The sequence below is a fragment of the Eucalyptus grandis genome, chromosome 6 (assembly GCF_016545825.1).
Source record: "Eucalyptus grandis isolate ANBG69807.140 chromosome 6, ASM1654582v1, whole genome shotgun sequence".
NCBI lineage: Eukaryota > Viridiplantae > Streptophyta > Magnoliopsida > Myrtales > Myrtaceae > Eucalyptus > Eucalyptus grandis.
In genome coordinates, this window is record NC_052617.1 from 47,559,688 (window position 1) to 47,584,048 (window position 24,361).

Here is a 24,361-nt window from a genome sequence, read left to right on the forward strand (position 1 = left end):
GCCACTTGTTTTCGTCCAGTAGTTTGAAAGGAGATAAAGAAAAAAAGGGAGAAAAATACGAGAATGTTCAGCGGTCTGTGGGACAAAAAAGAGGATGACGTCGAGAGGAGAGACAGAGAAAACTGGAGTACCGAGCAGGTGTATTACAGGCCCCGGGCATAGGCGATCCTCTAGTGAAGTTCGTTTAGGTAATAATGAGATTTTGTTCTGTTCCAAGACCCGAGTCCTAATCAAGACTGATAAGGGTTGTCTTTTAGCTCAGAGTCTTACGAGCCACATGGGCTTTTGGGCAACCCACAAGTGGTTAGTGTCCGAAACGATTCCGCGAAATCTGGTCTCGTTACGTGGAAATTTTCAAAATTCATTACATGCGATCCGAAGTGGAGGACGACGAGAGGAAGAAGCAATAACTCTCCGTGAATTTTTTATACCATTTTCGACCTTTTCCGCATTGCCCCAAAAATAAAAAAGCCCGCTCCCCGATTCCACTTCCAAATTGCAATTGATCCCCACCCCCGAAACCAAAAATCCCCCGACCCCCCGACCCGTGTGGCTCCAGCCCAAAAATGACCGACCCGACCCGTGTTCCTTCTGGAGAGAGAGAGAGAAGGTGGACCCAAAACAAACAAGAGAGAGAAAAATTAAGAACCGATGAAACGACACCTACTCTTGCAAGAACCGCTTCACAATCTTCACGCTCGGCCCCACCACCTGCCTCTCCCAAACGTCCCGCCGCCTGCCGCCGCCGCCGCCCTCGTCGGTCGCCATCGCCAGCCGGAACGTCTCCGTCGCGTCCAGCTTCCTCAGCTCCCACCCGCACTCTCTCAGCCGCTCGATCTTCTCGATCTGCCGCTTCGCCAGCTGGCGCGTGTTCTCCTTAATCTCCCACACCGCCTCCTCGTATGCGCCCTCCCGCGCCCGATCGTCGTCCCCCTCCCTCCCCTCCTCCGGCCGCCGCGCGTCCCCCTGCCCCTGGCCCGCCCACCGCTGCGGCGGGTGCTTCTTGAAGTAGCGGTCGAACTCGGGCACGCCTATGGCCTTCCTCAGCCCGGTCCGACCCCCTGGGTCGGTCCGGCGCGGGTCGTAGTACCGGGCGAGCTCCTCGAACATGCCCATGTCGAGCATGTCGTCCACGCGCTTCGAGAGGTACTCCTCCAGGACGGGCGGCGACACGTCGACCCACAGAAAGCAACAGTTGTACCTCAGCTCGAGGCTGGCCGGGGAGGTGAGCCCGCCGAACACGTCCACCTCCGGGTCGAACCGCTCCACCAGGAGAGCGTGGATGAAGGAGTTGGAGCCGCCGGCGAGGAGGGGGAGGTTCCCGCGGGAGGCGATGCCGGAGATGGCGGATTGGCCTAGGGAGCGGAACATCGACGGGCTCATCTCGCCGTCGTCCGGGTCGAAGGAGCCGAGGAGGTGGTGGGGGACGCCGCGGCGCTCGGCCGGGGTGATCTTGTTGGTGGTGATGTCGAGGCCCCGGTAGACTTGCATTTTGTCGGAGTTGATGACCTCGGAAGGGAAGACGGCGGCGAGGTCGATGGAGAGGCCGGACTTGCCACACCCGGTGGCCCCCATGATGACGACGACCTTGGCCCGGCGGCGGGCGGCCGCCGAGGAGGAGGAGGAGGCCACTGGGGACCACCGGGCGGGGGCCTGGGGTGGGCGGAGCTGCCATTGGGGTGGTGGTGGTTGTTGGGAGTGAAGAGAGGAGGGAAGGAGCAGAGGGATTTAAGATTGGGGGAGGGAGAGTGTGATGGGTTTAGGAAGAGAAGTTTCATAGAGAGAGCGTGACGATTCTTTCGTTGTACCAACAAAAGAAGGGGAAAAAAAGGCTGAGCTGTACACTTCTTCCACAGCAGAAGGCAAAAGGTGAAGGCGTGACTCTGTGTGCGCGAAACAGAGAGAGAGAGAGAGAGAGAGAGAGAGACGTGCGGGTACAGAGGACACTGCAGGAATGAATGACAATGCCAGAAACGCTCTGAGCGAGCGAGAGTGAATTCTCGCTCCCCAGCAAACCGAAAAACAAGTCTTTTGACGTATTGATGCTAGCTCCCTCCACCTCTCGATCAATTCATGCGAGAATCAGGGCGAAACAGGGGACTCTCAGCTCTGCCATGCCGCCGCTCCGGCGAAGATCCGCGGCGCTGGGCTCGGGAGCTCTTGCTGCTGCTGCTGCTGTTCCTGGGGGTGGCTCCCTGCTGGGCGAGCTCGATCAGCACCATGGAGGGGGAGAGAGCGGGACAAGAATGATGGAGAGAGAGAGGGCGTGGGGGGTCGGGGGCGTGGAGGCTGGAGTGTGTTATGGCCGCGGTGGGCTGCGTCCGAAATGTGCAATGTTCGCCTTCTTTATAATCAATCCTCTCTACTCCCTTCAATCCTCTCTACTCCTTCTCCTCGATTATAATTTATTATTCCCTTCTCTTCTCTTTTTACTAAGGATGCGTACGGTACGTTGGGAGTGTGCTTTCTTTTTCTTTTTAAACAAGCGGGTTTTATTTGTGAATTGAGAATAACCCAATATATCACTTAGTATATTAATTTCATAAACCGAAATTAACATATCCAGCTATTTTCAAGTTGGGGGACTCCTTGTTTCAGGGTTTGTTCGAATTAAGACGCGACCCTATTTTCACGTCAACTAACTACTCTTATGGACAAGTGTCTTAATTCTCCATACTATTTGTGTAAAAATATCCGCCGTTTTCTTTTTTCGTGGATTTCACAGATGGATTTTTTTAACCATGCGCATCTTTCGCAAAAGGGAAAGAGGTAATTACACGAGTTCAAACTTAAGACTTCGATCTGTTGCTCAATTAGAAATGACTTTAGTTTTATTAATTTCTTTTATTTTGATTTTCAATGTTGTGGATTAGAATGTAATTAAATTTGTGTTTACTAAATTTCTTCATTCAATTAAACAAAAAGGGTTTCATGGGAAAGTCTACTAGAGTCGATATTGGATATTTGGACAATTTTGAAATATTGAAGGCTATTTATTGTTGTAACTTTTTTTTTTTTTTTTTTTTTGGCTAGTGAAGCCAAATTACTATTGAGGGCGACTTCGATCCAGCACAATGGAGGGGGAGAGAGCGGGACTAGAAAGGAAGGAGAGAGAGAGGGAGAGAAAGGGGGGAGTGTACATATGGCCGCGGTGGGCTGCATCCGCATGTTCGCTTCTTTGTAATCCTCTCTGCTTCTCTCCCCTTCTCCTCCATTATAATCTATTATTTTCTACTCTTCTCTTATTATTGTTATTTTTTTTATATAGAAATTTTCCTTTTAAGCCTCTCGAACGGGTCTTAGTACAAAAGAAAAGAGAGAGGAAAAACAAAAGACAAATATGTACACACATATTAAAAGAAGGGTAATGCTAGGCTTTAGAATTGATCTATGAAATAGATTTACTAAGTGATGCGTATGGTATGTTGGGAGTGTGTTTTCTTTCTTTTCTTTTCTTTTTAAAAGAGCGGGTTCTATTCGTGAATCGAGAATAACCCGATATATCACTTAGTATATCAACTTCATAAACCGAAATTAACATATCCAGCTATTTTTAGGTCGGGGGACTCCTTTTCTACTTGTTTAAGGGTTTGTTCGAATTAAGACACGATCCTATTTTCACGTCAACTAATTGCTTTTATGGACAAGTGTCTTAATTTTCCATACTATGTGTAAAGAAAATATCCGCCGTTTTATTTTTCACGGATTTCACGGATGGATTTTTTTAACCAGGCGCATCTTTCGCAAAAGGGAAAAAAGTAATTACACGAGTTCAAACTTAAGACTTCGACATGTTGCTCAATTAGAAATGATCTTAGTTTTATTAATTTCTTTTATTTTAACTTTCAATGTTGTGGATTAGAATGTAATTAAATTTGTGTTTACTAAATTTCCTCATTCAATTAAACAAAAAGGGTTTCATGGGAAAGTCTGCTGGAGTCGATATTGGATATTTGGACAATTTTGAAATATTGAAGGCTATTTATTTTTTAACGTTTATTATTATTATTTTTGGCTAGTGAAGCCAAATTACTATTAAGTTCTTTTTTTTTTTTTTTTGTCTTTTTCATTAATTTTGCTTTTAGGTCAAAAGCTATACTTTTATATCATCGATAGTTAGACACTAGCTATCAATACGCTAAAAAAGAAAATAGAAATAAAAGAAAAGGAGAGAAGAAAAAATGAGTTTTTATTTGTGATTGTTATCAATCTCTTTGTGTCTTGATCTTGGGAGAAGATCATTGTTGTATTCTAACTTTCTTTAAAGTCCAGTGGATTTGTAGAGTGCCTTTGCATGGAGACTTAATCTAGGTTCGGATGAACTTCGATAATAAATTTTACGACATGTTCTTCTAATTTTGCTCTTTTATTATTGTTTTTGTCTTGTGGATTGCTTGCTTGTGGTATTTTTCTAGAATCAATGTGTGATTACTAACAATCGGTATCAGATCCTCAGTTGGCTAATGGAGAACATTGAGGGCTTTCTGGTGACATTTCATTGAAAACAGACAATATGGCAGAAGATAAAATTAAAATCAACAAATTCGATGGGCAGGATTTTGGAGGGGAGAAACTTCAAATTGAGGACTATCTTTATTGGAAAGATCTTCATGTACCACTTGAGGGTTAGAAACCCAAGATGGTAGAAGTGGATATGGTAGCAGAATTCAGATTTAAAATTCTTGATCGAAAGGCATTAGGTGTGATTTGTTTCGGGCTGACGAAAAAGACAGGTACTATATTGCGAAAGCAAAAATGAAATCATGGATATTCTAATGAATATTAATGAGAAGACGTCCACGTCAAATCATGTATTTTTGTTGAAAAAAATTAGTTAATATGAAGTAATCTGATAGAGGTTCTGTGGCAAAGCATATTAATAATTTTACATTGGTCACGAGTTAATTGGAATTCGCGGGCATAAATCTAGATATGAAGCTTCAAGTTTTATTATTTTTATGTTCCCTTTCAGAAAATTACAACACCTCGGTGCAAGGACTTTGAAGCACCATGAATGATGATTTAACTTTGGATGATGTTGTAAGTAGTATCATGGATAAAGATATGCAAAGAAAAGTCTCAGGTCGAGATAATTTTTCGGCATATGCATCTTCGACAACACTAGCAATAGAGAACTGTAGCAAAAGTTAAAAGGAGAGGAAAATTCAGAAAGTGTGACAAGTCAAAATTAGGGGGAAAGAGACAGGTTGTAAAAGATGAGTATTAGTTTTGTCACCAGACTAGACACCAGAGGTTTAAATGTGAAGCCTAAGCAACAAGATGAGAATCAACGAACTAATATCGTTAGCAATAAACCTTTGCTAGAGAATTTGTGTTTATTTGCAGGATTTAACTTGACAATAAACAAGTGGTCTATTGATTTTGGTATTTCTTTCAATCACACCTTGCAAAAAGACATATTTATTGATTATGCTAATAGAGATTTCGGGCAAGTGGGTGTGGAAATGCCCATATGTGTCTAATCATTGGAAAAAGAACTGTGACTGTAAACTTCTCAAATGGAGAATGTCTAGTTTTGCAAGAAACCAAGCATATTACAAATTAAAGAAAAGTTTGATCTCAATTAGTAAATTTGACCAAGGAGGTTTGGCAACCTTTGGATGCGGAGAGTGGAACATAACCTTAGGGAATAAAGTGGTAGTAAAAGGAAATCATACATGTACACTTTACCTTCTCTAAGGAGACAATATTAGTAATATTATTGCAACTACAATGGCTATAATGGCTACAGGTAATTTTTCTACTCTTTGGCATTATCGTATGGAACATTTTGGTGAAAATGGTGTAAAGTAGTTACATTTGAAGAAATTACTTCCAGGATTGCTAAAAGTTGGGTTAGATTTTTTGTGAGAGTTACATTAATGGAAAACAAAAAGCGGTTAGTTTTCAATTAAACATGTGATAAAATAAAGGCCAAAAGTTAGAATTAGTTCACGTTGATGTGTGGGGACCTACTTAAGAACTTTCTTATGGTAATAGAAGATATTTTGTCATATTTATTGATAATGCAACAAGGAGGATTTGAAATCAGAAGTATTCGGAATGTTCAAAATGTGAAAGATAATGGTAAAAAAAAAAGGTTGTTAGACTAAATTTCTAAAGTCTGATGATGGTGATGAATATATGAGTAAGGAATTTGCAAATAATTTGAGCAATGAAGGCATACAAAAGTTGAAGATTGTTCCTAGAACTCCTCAGGACTATTCTAAAATGTGCGAGATGCACAAGGCTATATGCGAATCTCCCGTTACACTTAGGGGCTGCTACAGTTGATGCAGCTGTCTATCTAATCAACAAGAGTCCATCTCCTGCGTTGCATGGAGAAATTCCACAAAAGCAATAGTCAGGTAAAAATGTTAATTATTCATATCTAAAAGCTTTTGGTTGGCGAGTGAAGCCAAATTACTATTAAGCATTTTTTTCTCTTTTCTATTAATTTTGCTTTTAGGATAAAAGCTACACCTTTATATCATCAATAATTAGATGCTAGCCGTCAATATGCTATATAAGAAAATGGAAAGTATAGAAAAAGAAAGAAAAAATGTGAGTTTTTTTTTTTTTTTTTTTTTTTTTTTTGGGGTTTTCAATCTCTTTATGTCTTGATTTTGAAAGAAGATTGTAGTTATATTCTAACTTTCTTCGAAGTCTAGTGGAATTATACAGTGCCTTTGCGCAAAGACCTAGCCTAGGTTTGAGTGAACTTCAATAACAAGTTTTCCAGTGTGCTCTTGTGATTTTATTCTTTCATTATAATATTATGTTTGGTAAATTGTTTGCTTGCAGTATTTTTCGGGAATCAGCGCGCAATTCCTAACATTTTTTACAATAATTAATTTGTAATGGTTTTTGTTTGCCATTAATCTATAATGATTTTGTAACATTTTATAATTGCTTTGCCATGGTCATGTAACGACTTTGTAACGTGTGATTTATTTCTTAACAAACCCTCCATTATTTTTATAACAGTCATGATTTTAAGGCTCTCGCTTTTTCCACCCATTTATTAGCTTCTGACATTTCCTTTACGTTGAATTAACTATATTATCCCTCACATATCTCACTTTTAGTTTAAAATTATTTTGTCTTTTTTTCTTTTCTTTTCTTTTTTTGTTTGATTTTACTAGAATCAAATAACCCATATTCCTCTCAAACAACATTTATTAAGGCTAAATATGGGACCTACTCTTGATTTAACATTATTACTTTCATTCTTTTCTTCTTTTCTTCGAAGTCTAGTGGATCTGCAAAGTGTCTCTACGAGAAGCCATAGCCTAGGTTTGGGTGAACTTTTATAACAAATTTTCTAGCATGCTCTTCTAATTCTATTATTTTATTATTATATTCTACCCGATGGATTGTTTGTTTGTGGTATTTTTCTGGAATTGGCATATGATTCTTAGCATTTTTTGCCATCATTAATTTGTAATGATTTTTGTTTGCCATTAATTTTATAACGGTTTTGTAAAATTTTACAATTGCTTTGTGATGGCCATATAATGGCTTTGGAAAGTGTACTTTATTTCTTCACAAACCTTCCATTATTTTATAGCAATCATCGTTTCAAGGTTCTCGCTATTTCCACCCCTTATTAGTTTCTGACACATCCTTTACATTGAATGACTATATTATCCATTGCATGTCTCGCTATTTAGCTTAAAATTATTTCTTGTCTTTTTTTTTTTTCTTTTTTTCTTTTGTTTGATTTTACTAGAATCAAACAACCCATCCTCCTCTCAAACAACATTTATTAAGGTTAATTATGGGACCTACTCTTGATTTAACATTATTGCTTTCTTTCTTTTCTTCTTTTCTTCTTTTTTAGTTTTTTTTTCCTTTTCTTTCTCCATTTGAAACAAAATTTGGGTGAACTTTTTCATAAAAAATTTTGGTAGCGTGCTCTTTTTTCAAACAATTATTTTATTATTATATTCTACCCGATGGATTGTTTCAACTTTTAGGTATTTTTCTGGAATTGGCATATGATTTTTAGCATTTTTTTTGCCATCATTAATTTGTAATGATTTTTGTTTGCCATTAATTTTATAACGGTTTTTTGTAAAATTTTACAATTGCTTTGTGATGGCCATGTAATGGCTTTGGAAAAAAATAACAAACTTTATTTCTTCAAAACCTTCCCATTATTTTATAGCAATCATTGTTTCAAGGTTCTCGCTATTTCCACCCCTTATTAGTTTCTGACACATCCTTTACATGACTATATTATCCATTGCATGTCTCGCTATTTAGCTTAAAATTATTTCTTGTCTTTTTTTTTTCTTTCCTTTTCTTTTGTTTGATTTTACTAGAATTGAAACAACCCATCCTCCTCTCAAACAACATTTATTAAGGTTAATTATGGGACCTACTCTTGATTTAACATTATTGCTTTTTTTCTTTTCTTCTTTTTTGTTTTTTTTTTCCTTTTCTTTCTCCATTTGAAACAAAATTTGTGTACCTCTTTTTAAAAAAAAAAAAAGTTGGTAGATAGCTAAAGTAATTTTTTTTTTTATTAAAAAAGCTAATTATTGTGCTAATGAGTTGCATATTTCTTTTTTTTTTTTACTGGGATTTAGTATGCATTTCGTTTAATTATAGTTTTAGTATATGCCATTATGTTGTAATTTGTTAATTTTAACTACCCAATTTTCATTTTATTTAGTGAAGCTAATAGTCAAAATTTTAATTATTTATTATGTGATGCATTAAATATTTTGAGTGATCTTGATCCATTCTTCTATTTATAGCAATATACTTCAAAAGGGCAATTAATAAAACGAGATCCGGTCTTTCTTCTTTGACGTTCAATAGAAAAAAATAAAAGAAAGGAAAAAATTAAAATAAAAATATTAAAAAATTAAAAGAAACAAAAAAGAATAAAATTTACCAAATGTGTCAATCACGATAATTACCTCCCCAATCGCAACCAAAAAGAACATATTTATCTCTCTTTGACCTTTTTATAGAGATAATATAATCTTAAGTAAGAAGAAGTGTCTACACACTACTCAAAGAATCCTCTCGTGTTAAAAAATTAGGTAGTAAAGTTTCAAATGAACTTGTTGACATGATTAATTATTAATTTCTGTTCATAGTTTCATCATCAACAAATACATTTACGCAAAAAATAATGTTGTCTCCCTTAATAACTACATTAGAAAAATAATATTGTGAAAAATGAGTAAATTGTGTATAATGCAAACATCAACCATAATATCAAAGTCAAAATATTTACGATCGTGAGGATAATGTAGGGAAATAAAGTAAACAATTTGCAAATGGAACTAACATTTTTTTAATCTGGTATATGATCAATGCTTGCTCATATTACAACCATGGAGAATAAGTTCAAAAGAAGACAAACATGAAGAAAAATAATGTGAAGCCATTTTAATTACCAATTGATTATGGAAATGGCTCTCTTTATTTTACCTACAAATTGTTATTCCAAACGTATTTGGAAAGTGATATCGATTTACTAAAACAAAAATATTATTGTTTCTTGTTGTATATCTTTCTCTCTCCTTCTTTTACCTGCACATTGTTACTCTGAACGTACTTGGAAAGTGATTTCGATATATTGAAATGAAATTATTCTTGTTTCTCGTTGCATATCTTTTTTCTTTCTTTCTTTTGCCTCTTAATTGTTACTCTTAACATATTTGAAAAGTGATATTGATATATTAAAACAAAAATATTCTTGTTTCTTGTTATATATCTTCTTTTTTCTTTCTTTCTTTTACCTCTTAATTATTACTCTTAACATATTTGAAAAGTGATATTGATATATTAAAACGAAGTCTTACACATTGAGTTTTGTACTCCACGAGATTGAATTATCCTTAAGGACAATATTGTATGCATAAGATAATTAATATTATTTTTTTCATCTTTCTCAATAAATTTCTAATGATTCTTATTTTCCATATTATCTTATATTTTTCCAATAGTCGAATCATCCATTTTAATATCAATGTTATCACTTTTTCATTGGGATGTGTTTGCATCACATATTTTTCTTGTACTTCATATTTTCGTTCGCCACTTTCATTGATTTGGTACTCATTCCTCAATGTTTATGTCTTCTGAATGCGCCACTAAACGTGAGGTGGAATAAGAGATGGCAAACATAATAATTATATTCAGGAATGAGCAAATTCGGATTCATTTAGCATATCAGCTTATATATATATCATATGCATAAAATCGAAAATCACCTCAAATTCATCTCCCATTTTCAACGGGATATTTCACTTTTTAACTTGATTTTCCATTGAATATCTTTGAAACGCTACCGAAAGTAGAGCTCTATCCGGCATATTTTGCTTTAGCTTTAGAAATAAAACAAAAGAAATAGCTTTATGTAGAGTCTCTCACCAAAATACTCTTAGTCAAATATCGTACATGATACAAGAGTTAAGATTCTATTATAGCTCCTATGTGCCCCCTCTTAATCAATTCCTAATTATGTTGCAGTACGTCTCCGAATACAAATTAAGCTCGGAATTGGTGGCCACTCGCCGTCACTTTATCGCTTGATTAGACAGTTTAATCATACGCAGGAAAAGAACATTTAAGATTGTCCGCTTGTTAACACTGAGTTTTATGTGGGAGGGTTTTATATAATCTCGAAAGATTGCAACTTTAATTTGGTCATTAATCGAAAAATTAGTTGGCGGAAGATGCGTCAAGCCCGCCGTTCCTGCCTTTATTTTATATGCACCTTAATATAAGTGATCAAGAGGGTTTTAAAGAGAGAATCACGGTTGCGCCACCTTGCTGGAAATGTGCAAATTGCTGTACTCTTCCTCAGGCCATCCTCCCCAGATTGGACATTTATAAGTAGTCACATCTAGCGACTTCGTTCTATCTTAATGGGGATGATTAGGCCTTTTTGATTAAGCCCTAATTAATTAGAAGATTAAGCGACCTTTTCTTCTTCTTTTATTGGGGGGGAAAAGACATGAGTGGATGCGATGTATTGTCCCTCTGTACTTTGTGTGCGTTCAGCGCATTGAGGCGCACGGGGGTGTTGTTATTTAGAAGAGACTTTATGCTTTTTGCCTAAATTTAACGGGATTTTGCGTGGTCATTTACACGATCCATTTCATTGTGATCAATAAGGTGTTTACAGTTCGAAAAATTGACAAGTATACGAATCAACAACTATAAATGAAACACATGCTAATATGAAAAGTATGTGTAACTTGCTCTTGATACTTCTCTTTTCGGCTAATTAATGACGATTCTCCAGAATTTATCTTTCCATATATTTTACACGAGGGGGTTGCTGTGGAGGAGGTGCAAAAGGAATGTCAATGCGTCAAAAGGTATGCAGTCCCTAGTGCGACGAAAGGCGCGAAGACTAAGTAATATAAGAACAAGTGAGAGCCCACCACCAGGTTTACCTGCTTTTAGTGCTTTGAAAAATGGTGTTTTAGAGTCGAGAACGTCCGCGTTCGACCCCCACTTATAATCATGCCGATTCCTTTTTTCTCTTTAGGAAAAAGGGCGGAATGAGCGTTTTCACATCAATAACATCGGTATAGGAGCTTGAAGCCATCGTGGGAGCTACTCAATTTGAGCTACAGCTATCGTTTACTTTCGAAGCGAGCCCATCGTCACCTCCATACCTAATGCGAGCAAGAGTAAAGTGGAAGCGATCCTTGTGCCGGGCATTCGAGTCGAATAACACCACCGGTCACTGGATTCGGAGTTTTGATCAAGGGAGCTAGTAACGTAGAATGCAAGCAAAGTCTCTTTGACCATTAGGAGCCATCAACTCCCACGATGAATCTGGCAAAAAAGCCCATTAGTTCCCTTCTAAATCAGCTTTCGAAAGATAGTGTTGATCCTATACGATTATCATGAAAAACGATTATCAGTGGCTACCGACCAAGCTATGTGGCCTAATGGCGAAGGTTCGGAAGGGATGGAATTTGGGATATGGGGTGGTTATAAAACCTTTAGACCTAAGAAGCTAGGATGCTTTTTAACTAATCATCACTTGGTTTCGCTCTCCAGCTTCCACAACCCAACACGTACGCAGTTTGTAAATGCCTATAGAGAAGAAGAGAAAAATCTCACTCCATCAATTTCATCAATTTCGATTTGTTTGATCCATTAGTTTCGCAGAAAATAAATGATTTAAAATTCATTTTACGTAAAATTGATCGCATGTATCACTTAAAAAAAATATGAACAAAAGATATCTTCATCGTTCATAAAAATATTTAGACATATATTATTGTGGAGAATGAAACATATTTCATTGACTAATCATTTTAAGGGATACAATTCATCATTTTTAAGAAAATATTTTCCAAATTATCTATTTTTCATGAAATAAATAGAGCCTAAGTTTATGATAATATATCATTATCAATATCAGCACTCAAAAATGTGATTTTCAATCAATTTACGTCATAATTTATAATACTCTGCCAATTTCATTCAAAGAAATGAAGGTCGAGCACCCTGATTTCAACAGGTTGTAACTTTTGATTTGTGAAGAGTTATGAAGCTCATAGGTATACTGCGAAATGTTCATTCACAGTTTTTCCAAGTTGAAGAGGCAGAAAGCCTTTTTTTGTATTGTGGGGGTGGGAAGAGGCATTGTTTAAATTCTAAAAATCTCATTTTTTCGCATTGTTTCAAGCCAATTTTTCAAATTCGACTCCCCAGACACACATGCCCATAGCCCATTTTTCATGTTAAATTGCTAAATTTACGGCTTCATTATGTTTAAGGTATAAATGACTTATATTTCTAATATTTAGGTTTCTTTTTTTTTTAATGTATTCATTGAATACATTTTTTGGAGGAGAATTACCAAAAAAGTAAACCTATTGTAATTGTGTCAATTTTTAAACTTTTTTTGGCCAATTTAGTCCTAAACTTTTTATTTTTGTTCTAGTTTAGTCCATCCGGCCAAAATTGATCGGCCGGCCGGCGCCGCGTGATTTTTTTAATAATATTTTATTTTCAACATTTTTTATTAATTTTTTTTCCTTTTTCCTTTTTTTTTTTTTTGCCTCCTCTTTCTTCCCCCTTCCTTGGGCTCAGGCGACCGGCCAGGTTGGCCGGTCGCCGGATCGCGGGAGGCCTCCGGATGCGACGGCAAGCACCCCTCGCCGGATCGGCGAGGAGGCCTTGCCCGCCCGGCCGCGACGGTCGAGCCCTCGCCGGATCCGGTGAGGGCTTCGCCATCGCCGCGAGCTGCCGACCGCGAGTCGAGCCCCTCGCTAGATCCGGCGAGGGGCCTCGCCGGACGCGGCGCGAGCCCCCTCGCCGGATCGCGGGGCGGCAAGCCCTCGCCCGGCGACGCGACAGTCGAGCCCCCGCCGGATCCGGCGAGGGGGCCTGGCGGCCGGGCGCGAGCTCGCCTCGCGGTCGCAAGGCGAGGTGAGCCCTCGCCGGCGCGATGGCGAGCCCCCTCGCCGGATCGGCGAGGCTCGCCTCGCCCGGCGACCGCGAGGCAAGCTTGCGCCCGGCGACGGGGGGTGAGGCAAGCCCTCGCCAAACGCGATGGCGAGCCCCCCTCGCCGTCGGCGGGCGCGAGCTCGCCTCACGGTCGCCGCGCGAGGCGAGCTCGCGCCCAGCGACGGCGAGGGGGGCTCGCCGTCGCGTCTGGCGAGGTCCCCTCGCCCCACCGGATCGCCTTAGTCCGGCGACCGGCTAGCCTGGCCGGTCGCCGGAGCCCAAGGAAGGAGGAGGGAGGAGGGAAAAAAAGAAGAAAAAATAATAATAAATTAATAAAAATAATAAAATATTATTAAAAAAAGCTCACACCGGCACCGGCCAACTGTCACGTCAGCGCCGGCCGGCTAATTTTGGCCAGATGAACTGAACTGGAACAAAATTAAAAGATTTAGGACTAAATTGGCCAAAAAAAAAGTTTTTTAGGATTGAATTGGCACAATTACAATAGGTTTATGATTTTTTTGGTAATTCTCCCATTTTTTTGACGCATCCGAGCCTTTGAACTCCTCAATCTTGAGCCTGAGATGACCTGAGACCAAACCTAATGGTGAGATAGGCTCGAAAATCCGGATCTGGAGTGAAAAATCCAACTAGATTCATCTAGGCCGATACAAGATCCTCGGTCTTTTTGAATATCCCTAATTAAAATTTAGAAGTTAGAACTAGCAAGGATATTATGTACCTGCACATAGGTGAAGGTCCCTAGCATGTATGGATACCCTTTCGGATGTCTCGACAAATCTCAACGGTTGATAAAAACAGAACTCAAAAAATTAATGCATGAGATTTATTGAGGTACCAAGAAGATCCACGTCCTTTGCGCATACAGCCAATCGGAATAAAATAGTTTGAATCTAGATCTCCCCAAGAAAAATAAATATTTGCTCGAAAAGGGTAGAGCCGAAGAACCATCCAATGATGCAAGTGGGAATGAGAACGAACTAAACACCAAGAAGGTTTCACATCTGCAAAAGCTTCAAATCGGGGGAATGGATGTGCCCGTGAATTTGCAAGGCCAGGGCAAGGCACTGGACGTGACCATGTTAGCCTGAAGAGAAACCAGTATTTCCACGTAGCTTTGTGCTTTGACTGCTCTCTATAAGACCCGACCAACCTTCCCATGGCGGGAGAATTACCTAAAAAGTCCTAAACCTATTGTTATTGTGCCAATTCAGTCCCAAACTTTTTTTTTTAGCCAATTTAGTCCTAAACCTTTTACTTTTGTTCCGGTTTAGTCCATCCGGCTAAAATTAGCCGGCCGGCGCCGATGTGGCAGTTTGTTGTGCCGGCGAGTTTTTTAATAATATTTTTTTTTTTTATTAATTTTTTTCTTTTTTTCTTTTTTTTTTTCCCTCCTCCCTCCTCCTTCCTTGGGCTTCCGCGACCGTCAGCCGGCCGGTCGGCGACTAAGGCGGCGGGGGCGAGGAGGCCTCGCCCGACACGACGGCGAGCCCTCCTCGCCGTGATCCCGCACGGCGACCGGAGGCGAGCTCGTGCCCGGCCGACGGCGAGGGGGCTCGCGTCACGTGTGGAGGGCTTGCCTCACCCCGCCGTCGTTGCGGGCGCGAGCTTGTCGCGCTAAGCGAGCCCTCGCTAGATCCGGCGAGGGGGCTCGCGTCGTGTCGCGAGGGCTCGCCTCGCACGGCGACCGCGAGCGAGCTCGCGCCCGGGGACGGCGAGGCCCCCTAGCCGGATCTGGCGAGGCTCGACTTGCGGTCATTGGGCGGCGACCCCTCGCCGGATCCGGCGAGGGGGCTCGCCGTTGCATCTCGGCGAGGCCTCCTCGCCGGATCTAGCGAAGGCTCGCCTCGCCGGCGACCGCAAGGCGAGCTCACTTCCGGTGATGGCGAAGCCCCCTTCCGGATGCGCGAGGGGGCTCGCCCGCCGGATCGCCTCGGTCAGGCGACCCGCCGGCTTGGCGGTCGCCGGAGCCCAAGGAAGGAGGAAGAAAGAGGAGGCAAAAAAAAAAAAAAAAGGAAAAAAAAAAAATTAATAAAAAATGTTGAAAATAAAATATTATTAAAAAAAAAATCACGCCGGCGCCGGCCGGCTGCCACATCAAGACCGGCCGACCAATTTTGGTCGGATGGACTAAACTGGAACAAAAGTAAAATGTTTAGGACTAAATTGACAAAAAAAAGTTTAGGGCTGAATTGGCACAATTGCAATAGGTTTAGGACTTTTTGGTAATTCTCCTTCCAATGGCCGATGGATTGTCGCCAACATCGCAGGTGTTTTGTTGGACTCATAAACATAATATGATTTTTGTTTTTCGCATTGTCGATCGATTGGTCTGAAATTATTGAGAAGAAAAGAAAAATAAAAAGAAATGGGAATCGCTACGACTGATTTAGGTGACTACAAGAAAATGCTCCGAGGGAATGGGGCATAATCCAAAGTGTCGATTATGTTTTGCGAGATGATGTGAAAGCTCGGAACCAAATTGAATCCCCTTTCTTTTTCGTTTGGGTATTTGAGATGAATCTTTATGAGTATCGTACTCAGTAATTGTTCTTTCGTTTATGTTAAGATTTTATCACGTCATTTTTATCCATTTAATATATGTTTCTCGTTGTAGAATTTATGCCGATCGATGACGATTTTCATTCTATTAATTTGAGAATTCAAATGAAAACCACGTTAAAAGGGTTTTCAGATACGACAAAGGAGGCCGAAGAAATGAACTCATTAAGGAATCTGTTCATATCATAAATCCATAATCGTCAAACATTCTTTGGGTTTACTCGTTTAAATATTTCAATTTGATTAAGGGATGGGATAGAATCTCATATACTTTAGCTCAAAATTTTTAGTGAAACATTATACTTGAAATGTCGACCGTGTATATTAATAGGAATTATAATTGACTTGCTATTATGCAGTAAGTCCCTTCATTTTCTTCACATTATTAGATTGATTTGTCTAGTTTTGCTAATAAATATGACGGGCAAAACTATAATTAGGAAAAATGATAGTTTTTTTAAGGAATGGGATAATGGCTTTGCAAATGTATTTGATGTGTTAAGCTAAATAAATGTTTTCACGTGACAATTATATCATGTGATAGCGACATATTAGTGTGATTTGCTAATAAAAAATAATTATTTTCCAAGCAATGTGGGGCATCCCTATTCCCGATCGCTCAACGACCCATGACCGCCTCACTTGGCACAATGACCCTTCAGGTTTGTTTTCGGTTGCTTCCGCCTGGAATACTATTAGGATTAAAAAGGAACGTGTGCCTTGGGCTTCTTTTATTTGGGATAATGCGATTGCCCTTAGGTTTCAATTTAATATGTGGCAATCACTAAAAATCGGTTGCCAACTCAAACCTTATTCCTTTCTCATGGAAGAATTGAGTTTACAATGTGTGCCTTATGCAGTTCCGTTCCTGATTCCGTTGACCACTTGTTTTTTGAATGTGAGACCTCCGCAACTCTTGCATATTTTTGGGCTTCCAGGTGTAATCTTCCTTGGAGGAATAGGACGTGGGTGGATAACCTGTCTTGGGCGTTAAAATTCCTAACTGGAAAGGATTTCTTTCATAGTATTGCACATTTCTCTTTCGGGGCCATGTGCCACCTTATCTGGAAGAAGAGGAATTCCATCATTTTTCGAGGTGATTCATTGGTGATCTTAGCTATAAAAAATCACCTGATCAAGGTTGTGAAGGACAAGGCTCTTACGTTTAAAAATGCTCCACCTACTTCAAGAAACAAAAGACTCCAAAGAAGCTGGGGCTTCGATCCCTCCATGTTTGACTCGGCTACATCTGCCTAACACCCTCTATGTTCTTTGCCTTTTTGATTGAGGGTCGGCGGTTTGGTTTGTGGTAGTTTGTAGTGCCGTGGGTTGTTTAGCTTGTTCTTATTTGCCTTTGTATCTTTTGATTTGGCTCCCTCTCACTCTCCCTATTTTCCCACAGCTAGAGTGTAAGTTTTTGGCTCCAAATTCTTGTATATTTGTCCAAAGCTTAATATATTCTTACCATTTACAAAAAAAAAATAAATTATTTTCCAAGAATTTTAAACACCAAGTATGATGTGATGTGTTGCTAGCCGGTACTGTGATTAGCTAGTCACATTATGATAGCTATGTGAGCTACTCATAAAACACTTTTTTGTTCAGCTACCATATGATGCATTGAAAAAAATGCCGGGCAAATAAGATTGTTTTCTGAAATTTGTTGACAAATAAGTGATACGATTACTTATAAATAAATGCTTGATGATGTCTCATTCGCCTGCAAATAGATTTGGTATTTATAAATCACTTTGTTCATTAAAATATAGTTCCCATAAGAAAAGCATTATTGAAGACTAATTGCTCAATTCAACCGAAAAGCATACAAACATATAAATCATCCAAAAACCTTACTCTCGGAAAGATGTGGTTCGAATTGGATACCGCTTGATCCCTTAATCGAGAGAGAGAGAGAGAGAGAGAGAGAGAGAGAGAAATCTGGAGATTTACAAATGTACGTTCAAATCAAAGCTTTTCTTATATTATCTGGAGGCACGAGCGTGGAAATCCAGCAACATCCGCCCAATGGATCAGTTAAGTCTAAGAATTTTAGTTTGCGCAAGCAGCCTTAAACCCAAAGTACTTTATATAAAGTTGTAGCTATAGGACGGATGACTTTTCAATTCACAAATCAAAAATTCATCAACTCGCAGCTGGGAGTGCCGACCCCGGATCATTATTAAGACTTTTGAATGAAGGGCTTCTAAGATATCCTCGTTAGTCCAAAGCAGATCTTATACATCATTACTGCTTGCATTATTTTTCTATAAATCGTACACAAACTCCATCATCTGAACTCACCCTTTGGGAAGAAAGAGGTACTTTGGGCGACATTGACATGAGTATGACATGCGTGACTAGTGACTGGATATCGGTCAATCAAGGGGCCGATTTTTCGAGTGACATGGCTGCTCACCGACCTTCAATCATTACTTAATTAATTATTCTCCATGAATCTTGAATTTCAACTGATGTGGCCTCCTGTTGCTATCATCCTGTTGAGCTCCCCAACTGTCGGTACATAAATTTCATCAATCGAATCGTTAATGATGGCAGCAGCTTTCGGGATATTGGGTTCCACTTGGACGCATCTCGGTAGTGAACCAGCAGCGATCGATCGGTTCATGCATTCACAGGCACGCTCGCATGCCCACATGAATCGGAGAGATTAGAGGAGCATGTAGTTATGCGGGGAAGTGGAGAGAAGAGCTGAATTTTTCTAACTTGATCGTCCCCGCTGAAAGAATTAGGGTTTGAAAAATGGGGAAAGTTGGGAGAAATGTCATGGAAAAGTTTGCAGATGACATCGCCCCAGTTCTGTATTCCAAGCCAAATCAGCCAAATATATCTGAAATAATAAAGGTTATGCCGACAAATAGATATCTCTTTCATTGTGATTAATTTTATGTATAGTATAATGTTTGATTCAAGAAACTGCCTCGCTACTGACCTCTAAAATATTATTCATTGCAAGTTAATTAAGCTACTAGCATAGTTGCATGTACTCTTGAAGTTAACATATTATGCGATCTTAATGTTGTAATAGCTAATCATCATAGTTATCTCCCAAGAAGATCAATGAAGGAGTTATTTATTTCGGTCCACTTTGGAGCTAAGACATTCTTTCTTTTTAGATGCTATTTATGCACTCTTTCTCTAAGTGAATGCTATTTCCCTCACGAAAGTCGGGACATGATAGACGGAAATTATTTTGAGGAAGAACTTGTTTATCTGCTTATTACAAAACATAACTCTTTTTTTTTTTGTCCTTAAAGAGACGTGAAGGATTGTATAATCTCATTTGCACACCCATTTACATAAATTTTCTCTAAAATTTACTGTGTCAAGCGTTAACGTGTTTGCTTTATAAATCACCATTGTCACCTCCTATCCCTTTATCTTATCCCGCCAACATTTTCATTCCACACATGTATTCAATTAAAAAAAAAGAGGAGAGAAGAAAGGAAGGAGAAAGGGCATCGTGCCTTGACTAGGCAAAATAATGGGGAAAAACCCTCGTGAATGGAACTGCCGATGGGAGAAAATCCTCGTCAGCTGAGGATAAAGAGCAGGGAATTTTTCAATGACATTGACAGTCACCATCCCAGCGAATAGATCTGAAAAGATCGTGACAGGGACTATGACCATTTTGGCAACTTTAACGTTGAATCTGCCGAATTCCTTGGACCCCTCAAATGATTGCCCCTGTGATAATATTCCGAATGCCATTTTGACAAAAATCCATGTGAGAGCGGGGTCTTTAGATTTGATTGCATGTGGGGCTTACAGTCTGAAAAAAGCCCTTGTCAATGCGTCAATTCAAACACGCCGTATCAACAAACGCATGCTTCTCTGCGAAAAAATAAAAGAAAAACACGTGCACGTTTTCCTATCCGGGATAACCCTGGTTTGAAAGCAGTAAATATGGACTGATGCCATTACAATCCCATGATCTCGTTCTTCAATCTTTCCACCGGCATATTAGGTTTTGCTGAAATATTTTACGTTGAAATAGTTCATTATCATAAAAGAAGTATCTATTGATTAAGAGAATACGTAATTTTGAAGCATGAAAATAAGTAATTTTTCGTCTTAAAAAGAGATTATTGGTTATTATTAAATGAATTTATTTTTTTATATGAAAATATGTGATGGTTGGAGATAAGGTACCAATTTCCAAAAGATGTGTTGATTGGTTATTTGTAAATAGATACCAATTTATATATATATTTTATAATAACCATAACTGCTCATAAATACTTAATCGTCATAACTCTTTTTTAATTTATTTTCATACACATAATTTAACATATTCAAGGGAAGTTCCAAGAGAGAAAATTGAGTAATTATTGAACTCGTTTCTCTACAACTTTGGTATATAGCCTGGAGGTGTATTTGTTTTAAATCTGACAATAACAATCGTGGGGCAAATAATACCTTAAAGATGATCAGCATCAATGATCTACTACTACTTCTCTATCTTCTTCACTAAACAAATTTCCCCAACAATCTTAAAGTATTATTATATGTATCAAGTGCTCGCGATCTTGACAGATAAGTATCAATGGAAGTTTTGTTTCCATTTATATGCTTAAGTCATTTTCTTTATGGAAAACTAGATTATCTCATGTTGGCTATAGTACTTTGAAATTTATGAATGAAAGCGGTGTGATAATCTTGACAAGAAAATGATAATGAAAGGAAGTGCCAATGAATAATTCCCAATACTATATTAGATTGTCTATATTAAATGTTTTGATCTTACACAAATACCGGTGACATTTGAAATGCCTTAGAGACCAAATTACAATACTAATAAACAAGGTATGGATAGAATTATTGCTTTGAAATATTTTGAATTTTCCATGATTAATGGAAAATCTATCTCAAAGCAAGTGGATGAACTTTAAATATATATTGCCAAACACAAAAGCCTTATGATTGAAGTTTATGGGCCTCTTCAAGTTGTTGTAATTATTTCAAAATTGCCTTAAACTTTGAATGATTATCGAAATAAACTTCTTCACACGATTGAGAACATAGTTGTGGAAATATGATCAAACGCATTCGAATTGAGGAAGGTTATCCTAATTATGAGGCAAATTATGAGAAAGAAGTAGTAAAAAAAAAAGGAGCATTTTGTTGAGAATGATGACATGAGCAAAGAAAAAAAAAACAGTGAAACAATGTCATGAGATTTGATTTGGTGGTTTTATCATATGGATTAAACATAATAATAATATTGATAAGTGCATTTACTCAAAACTTACAACAAAGTATGGAGTTTATAATTTGCTTATATGTAAATGATATGCTAATTATTGGTACAAATATGCTTGGCATAAATGAAACTAAAAGGTAACCATCTTCTTAGTTTAAAATGAAAGATTTGGGAGAAGTGAATACATTTTAGGTATCAAAGTGATTAAACATAATGAGGGTTATACTTTAAGTCAAGGCTTCTATGAGGAGAAAATCATTAAAAAAATATTAGTATTTGGGAATTAAAGAGTCAAATGTAACATGTGATATATTAATTAAGTTGATGGAAAATAATAGGCAACCTTTAACACGGTAAGAATATGTTAGTGCAATTGAAAATCTGATGTATGTCATGCATTGCACTAGACTAGATATAGCTTTTATTATGTGTAAATTGCCCAAATTTATTAGTGATCATAATACTGTGCTTTAAAAAGTTGTAAGTAGAATTCTTGATTACTTAAAGAAAACAATGTATTATGGTCTATTTTATGAAAGACTACTAGTAGTAATAGAACGATAATCAAATGTTGGTTGGATAATTAGCATGAGTGATAATAAGTCAATATTTGGATTGGTTTTTCAAGCTTGCAAAGGGTGCACTCTCTTACACATCAAAGAAGCAAACATGTATAGCTAATTCAACAATAGAATATGAATTTGCAGCTAGTAAAGAGGCTGAATGGCTGCAAAATTTGTTATTGAATATAGAGTTGTGGCAATCAAATATATATATATATATAGAGAGAGAGAGAGAGAGAGAGAGAGAGAGAGAGAGAGAGAGAGAGAGAGAGAGAGTTGTGGCCACAACCAATGACAACCACATCTTTACATTGTGATTGTGAGGCAACTATGTCTAGAGCATACAATAAAATATACAATGGAAAATCTAGACATATTAATTTGCAACATGAATATGCTCAACAATTAATTACTAATAGAGTTATTTTAGTAATTTATGTTCAGACAAATGATAACTTGACTGATCCATTCACTAAGGGACTCTCGAGAGGTTTAATAAATAATGCTACCAAAAGAATGGGTCTTAGACCAATTGATAATAGTTAAGCATAGTGGAAACCCAACTTTATAACTTCCAACGAAATTATTAAAGTCAAATAAGTAACAACGAGCTATTGTAACCTGACAATGATTGAGTATTAGGGCACAAGGCTAGTGCTCATGAAAAGTTAGAAAGATGAGTGTAAGACAACACTTTTAATGAAGTTTAAGGTTTTCGCGAGGAAATGCTAAGATAACAAATATAGGAACTTCACCTATATGAACATAAGAAGTGGTGCTGCTTCTAACAAAAGTTGGATGAACTTTTGTAAATGTTTACAAATTCATGAGGAGCACAAGGCCATAAAAGTGCCGAAGCATAGGAAATTTTTAATAGAATGTGTATAAATTTATACATTTGATAATTTGATTAATAAGTGAAATCAATATTTAGAGTTTTATCTACCACTGATTTTGTTAGTGGAATTTTTTACATTAATTGAAAGTTCAAATCTTAATAGATGCCTTCTTGTATAGTTTATGATATAGTTTGTTATCATAAAAGGTGTGTCTATTAGTTAAGAGAAGACAAGACTCTTGATCAAAGAAGACAAGACTCTTGTTCAAATCTTAATAGATGCCTTCTTATATAGTGTAGATAACAAATTAAGTGAGGGATTGTTCAGATAGTTTGTTATCATAAAAGATGTGTATGTTAGTTAAGAGAAGACAAGACTCTTGATCAAAGAAGACATGACTCTTGGTTATGAAAAGATGTGATTATTCATCATAAAAAAAGATTATCGGTAGTTATTAAAGGAAGTTATTTTTGACATAAAGAGTGGTGATGGTTGGGGATAAACTACCTATTCCAAAAGAGGTGTTGATTGGTTATCTATCAGTAGATATCAATGTGATAATAATCACAAATGTTCATAAATAATTTATCATTAGAACTCTCTCTTCTTCTCTTTTCATACACACAACTTTAACACATTCAAGGGGAAGTTCCAAAAAAAAAAAAAAAAATTGAGTAATTGTTGAACTTTTTCCTCTATGGCTTTGATATATAGTAGTTGGGGCAAATAATACCTTAAGGACGGTAATTTTCATCACGCATCAAAGTATCAAGGATCTACTACTACTTCTCAATCTTCTTCACAAAATAAATTTTCCCAACACTTTGGGTTATATAGGTCTCTCAATCTCGAATAAACACTCGATTGATATGCAATTCTCTTCCCCCTTCTACATATAAAAAATATAAGTATAATTTAGTCTTTCAATCTAAGAGATAGAAAGATGTTTCTTTTTTTTCAATTTTCCCCTTTTATAAGAATGTTATATTAGCTCACCAAGAATGAATGGTACAAATTGAACAAATTTACTGACCTTGGAAAGTGCCAATTTGGACAAATTGAACAAATTTAAGTTGATTCGTGAACGTCAAAGTTCCATGTCTTAGCAAAACGAAAACCCTAGTTTGGTCGCTTGCTCTCGTCGGCTCATGGCTAGTCTTCTACATGAGTAGAGGCTGCGTCTCTAGCTTTCCTCTTTAGTTTCCATACTGTCCAGCTAATTTGGCACCAACCGAGCACAACATTCAAGCCAAGTATCCTCCAAATTATTTAGAAAGACAACTTCAGTTATTTTGTCATTCAAAATAGATAGAGCTAGCAAAAATACTCAATTGCACTTTATGGGCAAATTTTAAATCTCAACTGCACTTTTACTAAAAAATTTAGGAACTCCATTGCACCTATTTACAAAGAAAAGATTGAGATGTTGTACATTTCAATAATCCTCTATGAAGAAAATCGTAGAATTTCTTTCCAAAACCAAACAGCATATCCTCCAATGACCGCATGCATTTTGCGCCTCCATGGAAAGCCACAGAGAGTATACCTTCTGTTTACTCGAATTATATTGCTTGCTTGTATCGTTCATCACACAATACAAATATTTGCATAAGATATTGCTTAACAAAAAAGGAAAAGAAAAGATCTACCCTATACTTCTAACTAATTATAAAGGACATACCAAATATTAAGCTAACTAAAAACAAAAAGTAAAT

General features: G+C 38.0%; 1 protein-coding gene across 1 annotated transcript; it reads right to left on the reverse strand.

Annotated features, from left to right (window-relative positions):
* Positions 1-625: 625 nt before the first annotated feature.
* LOC104453788 (adenylate isopentenyltransferase) lies at positions 626-1,728 on the reverse strand (the record flags this gene model as incomplete). The annotated part of the gene is made up of 1 exon (XM_010068412.3): positions 626-1,728. A coding segment is annotated over one exon (1,065 nt), but the record flags the coding sequence as incomplete, so codon positions are not given.
* Between the last annotated feature and the right edge of the window lie 22,633 nt (positions 1,729-24,361).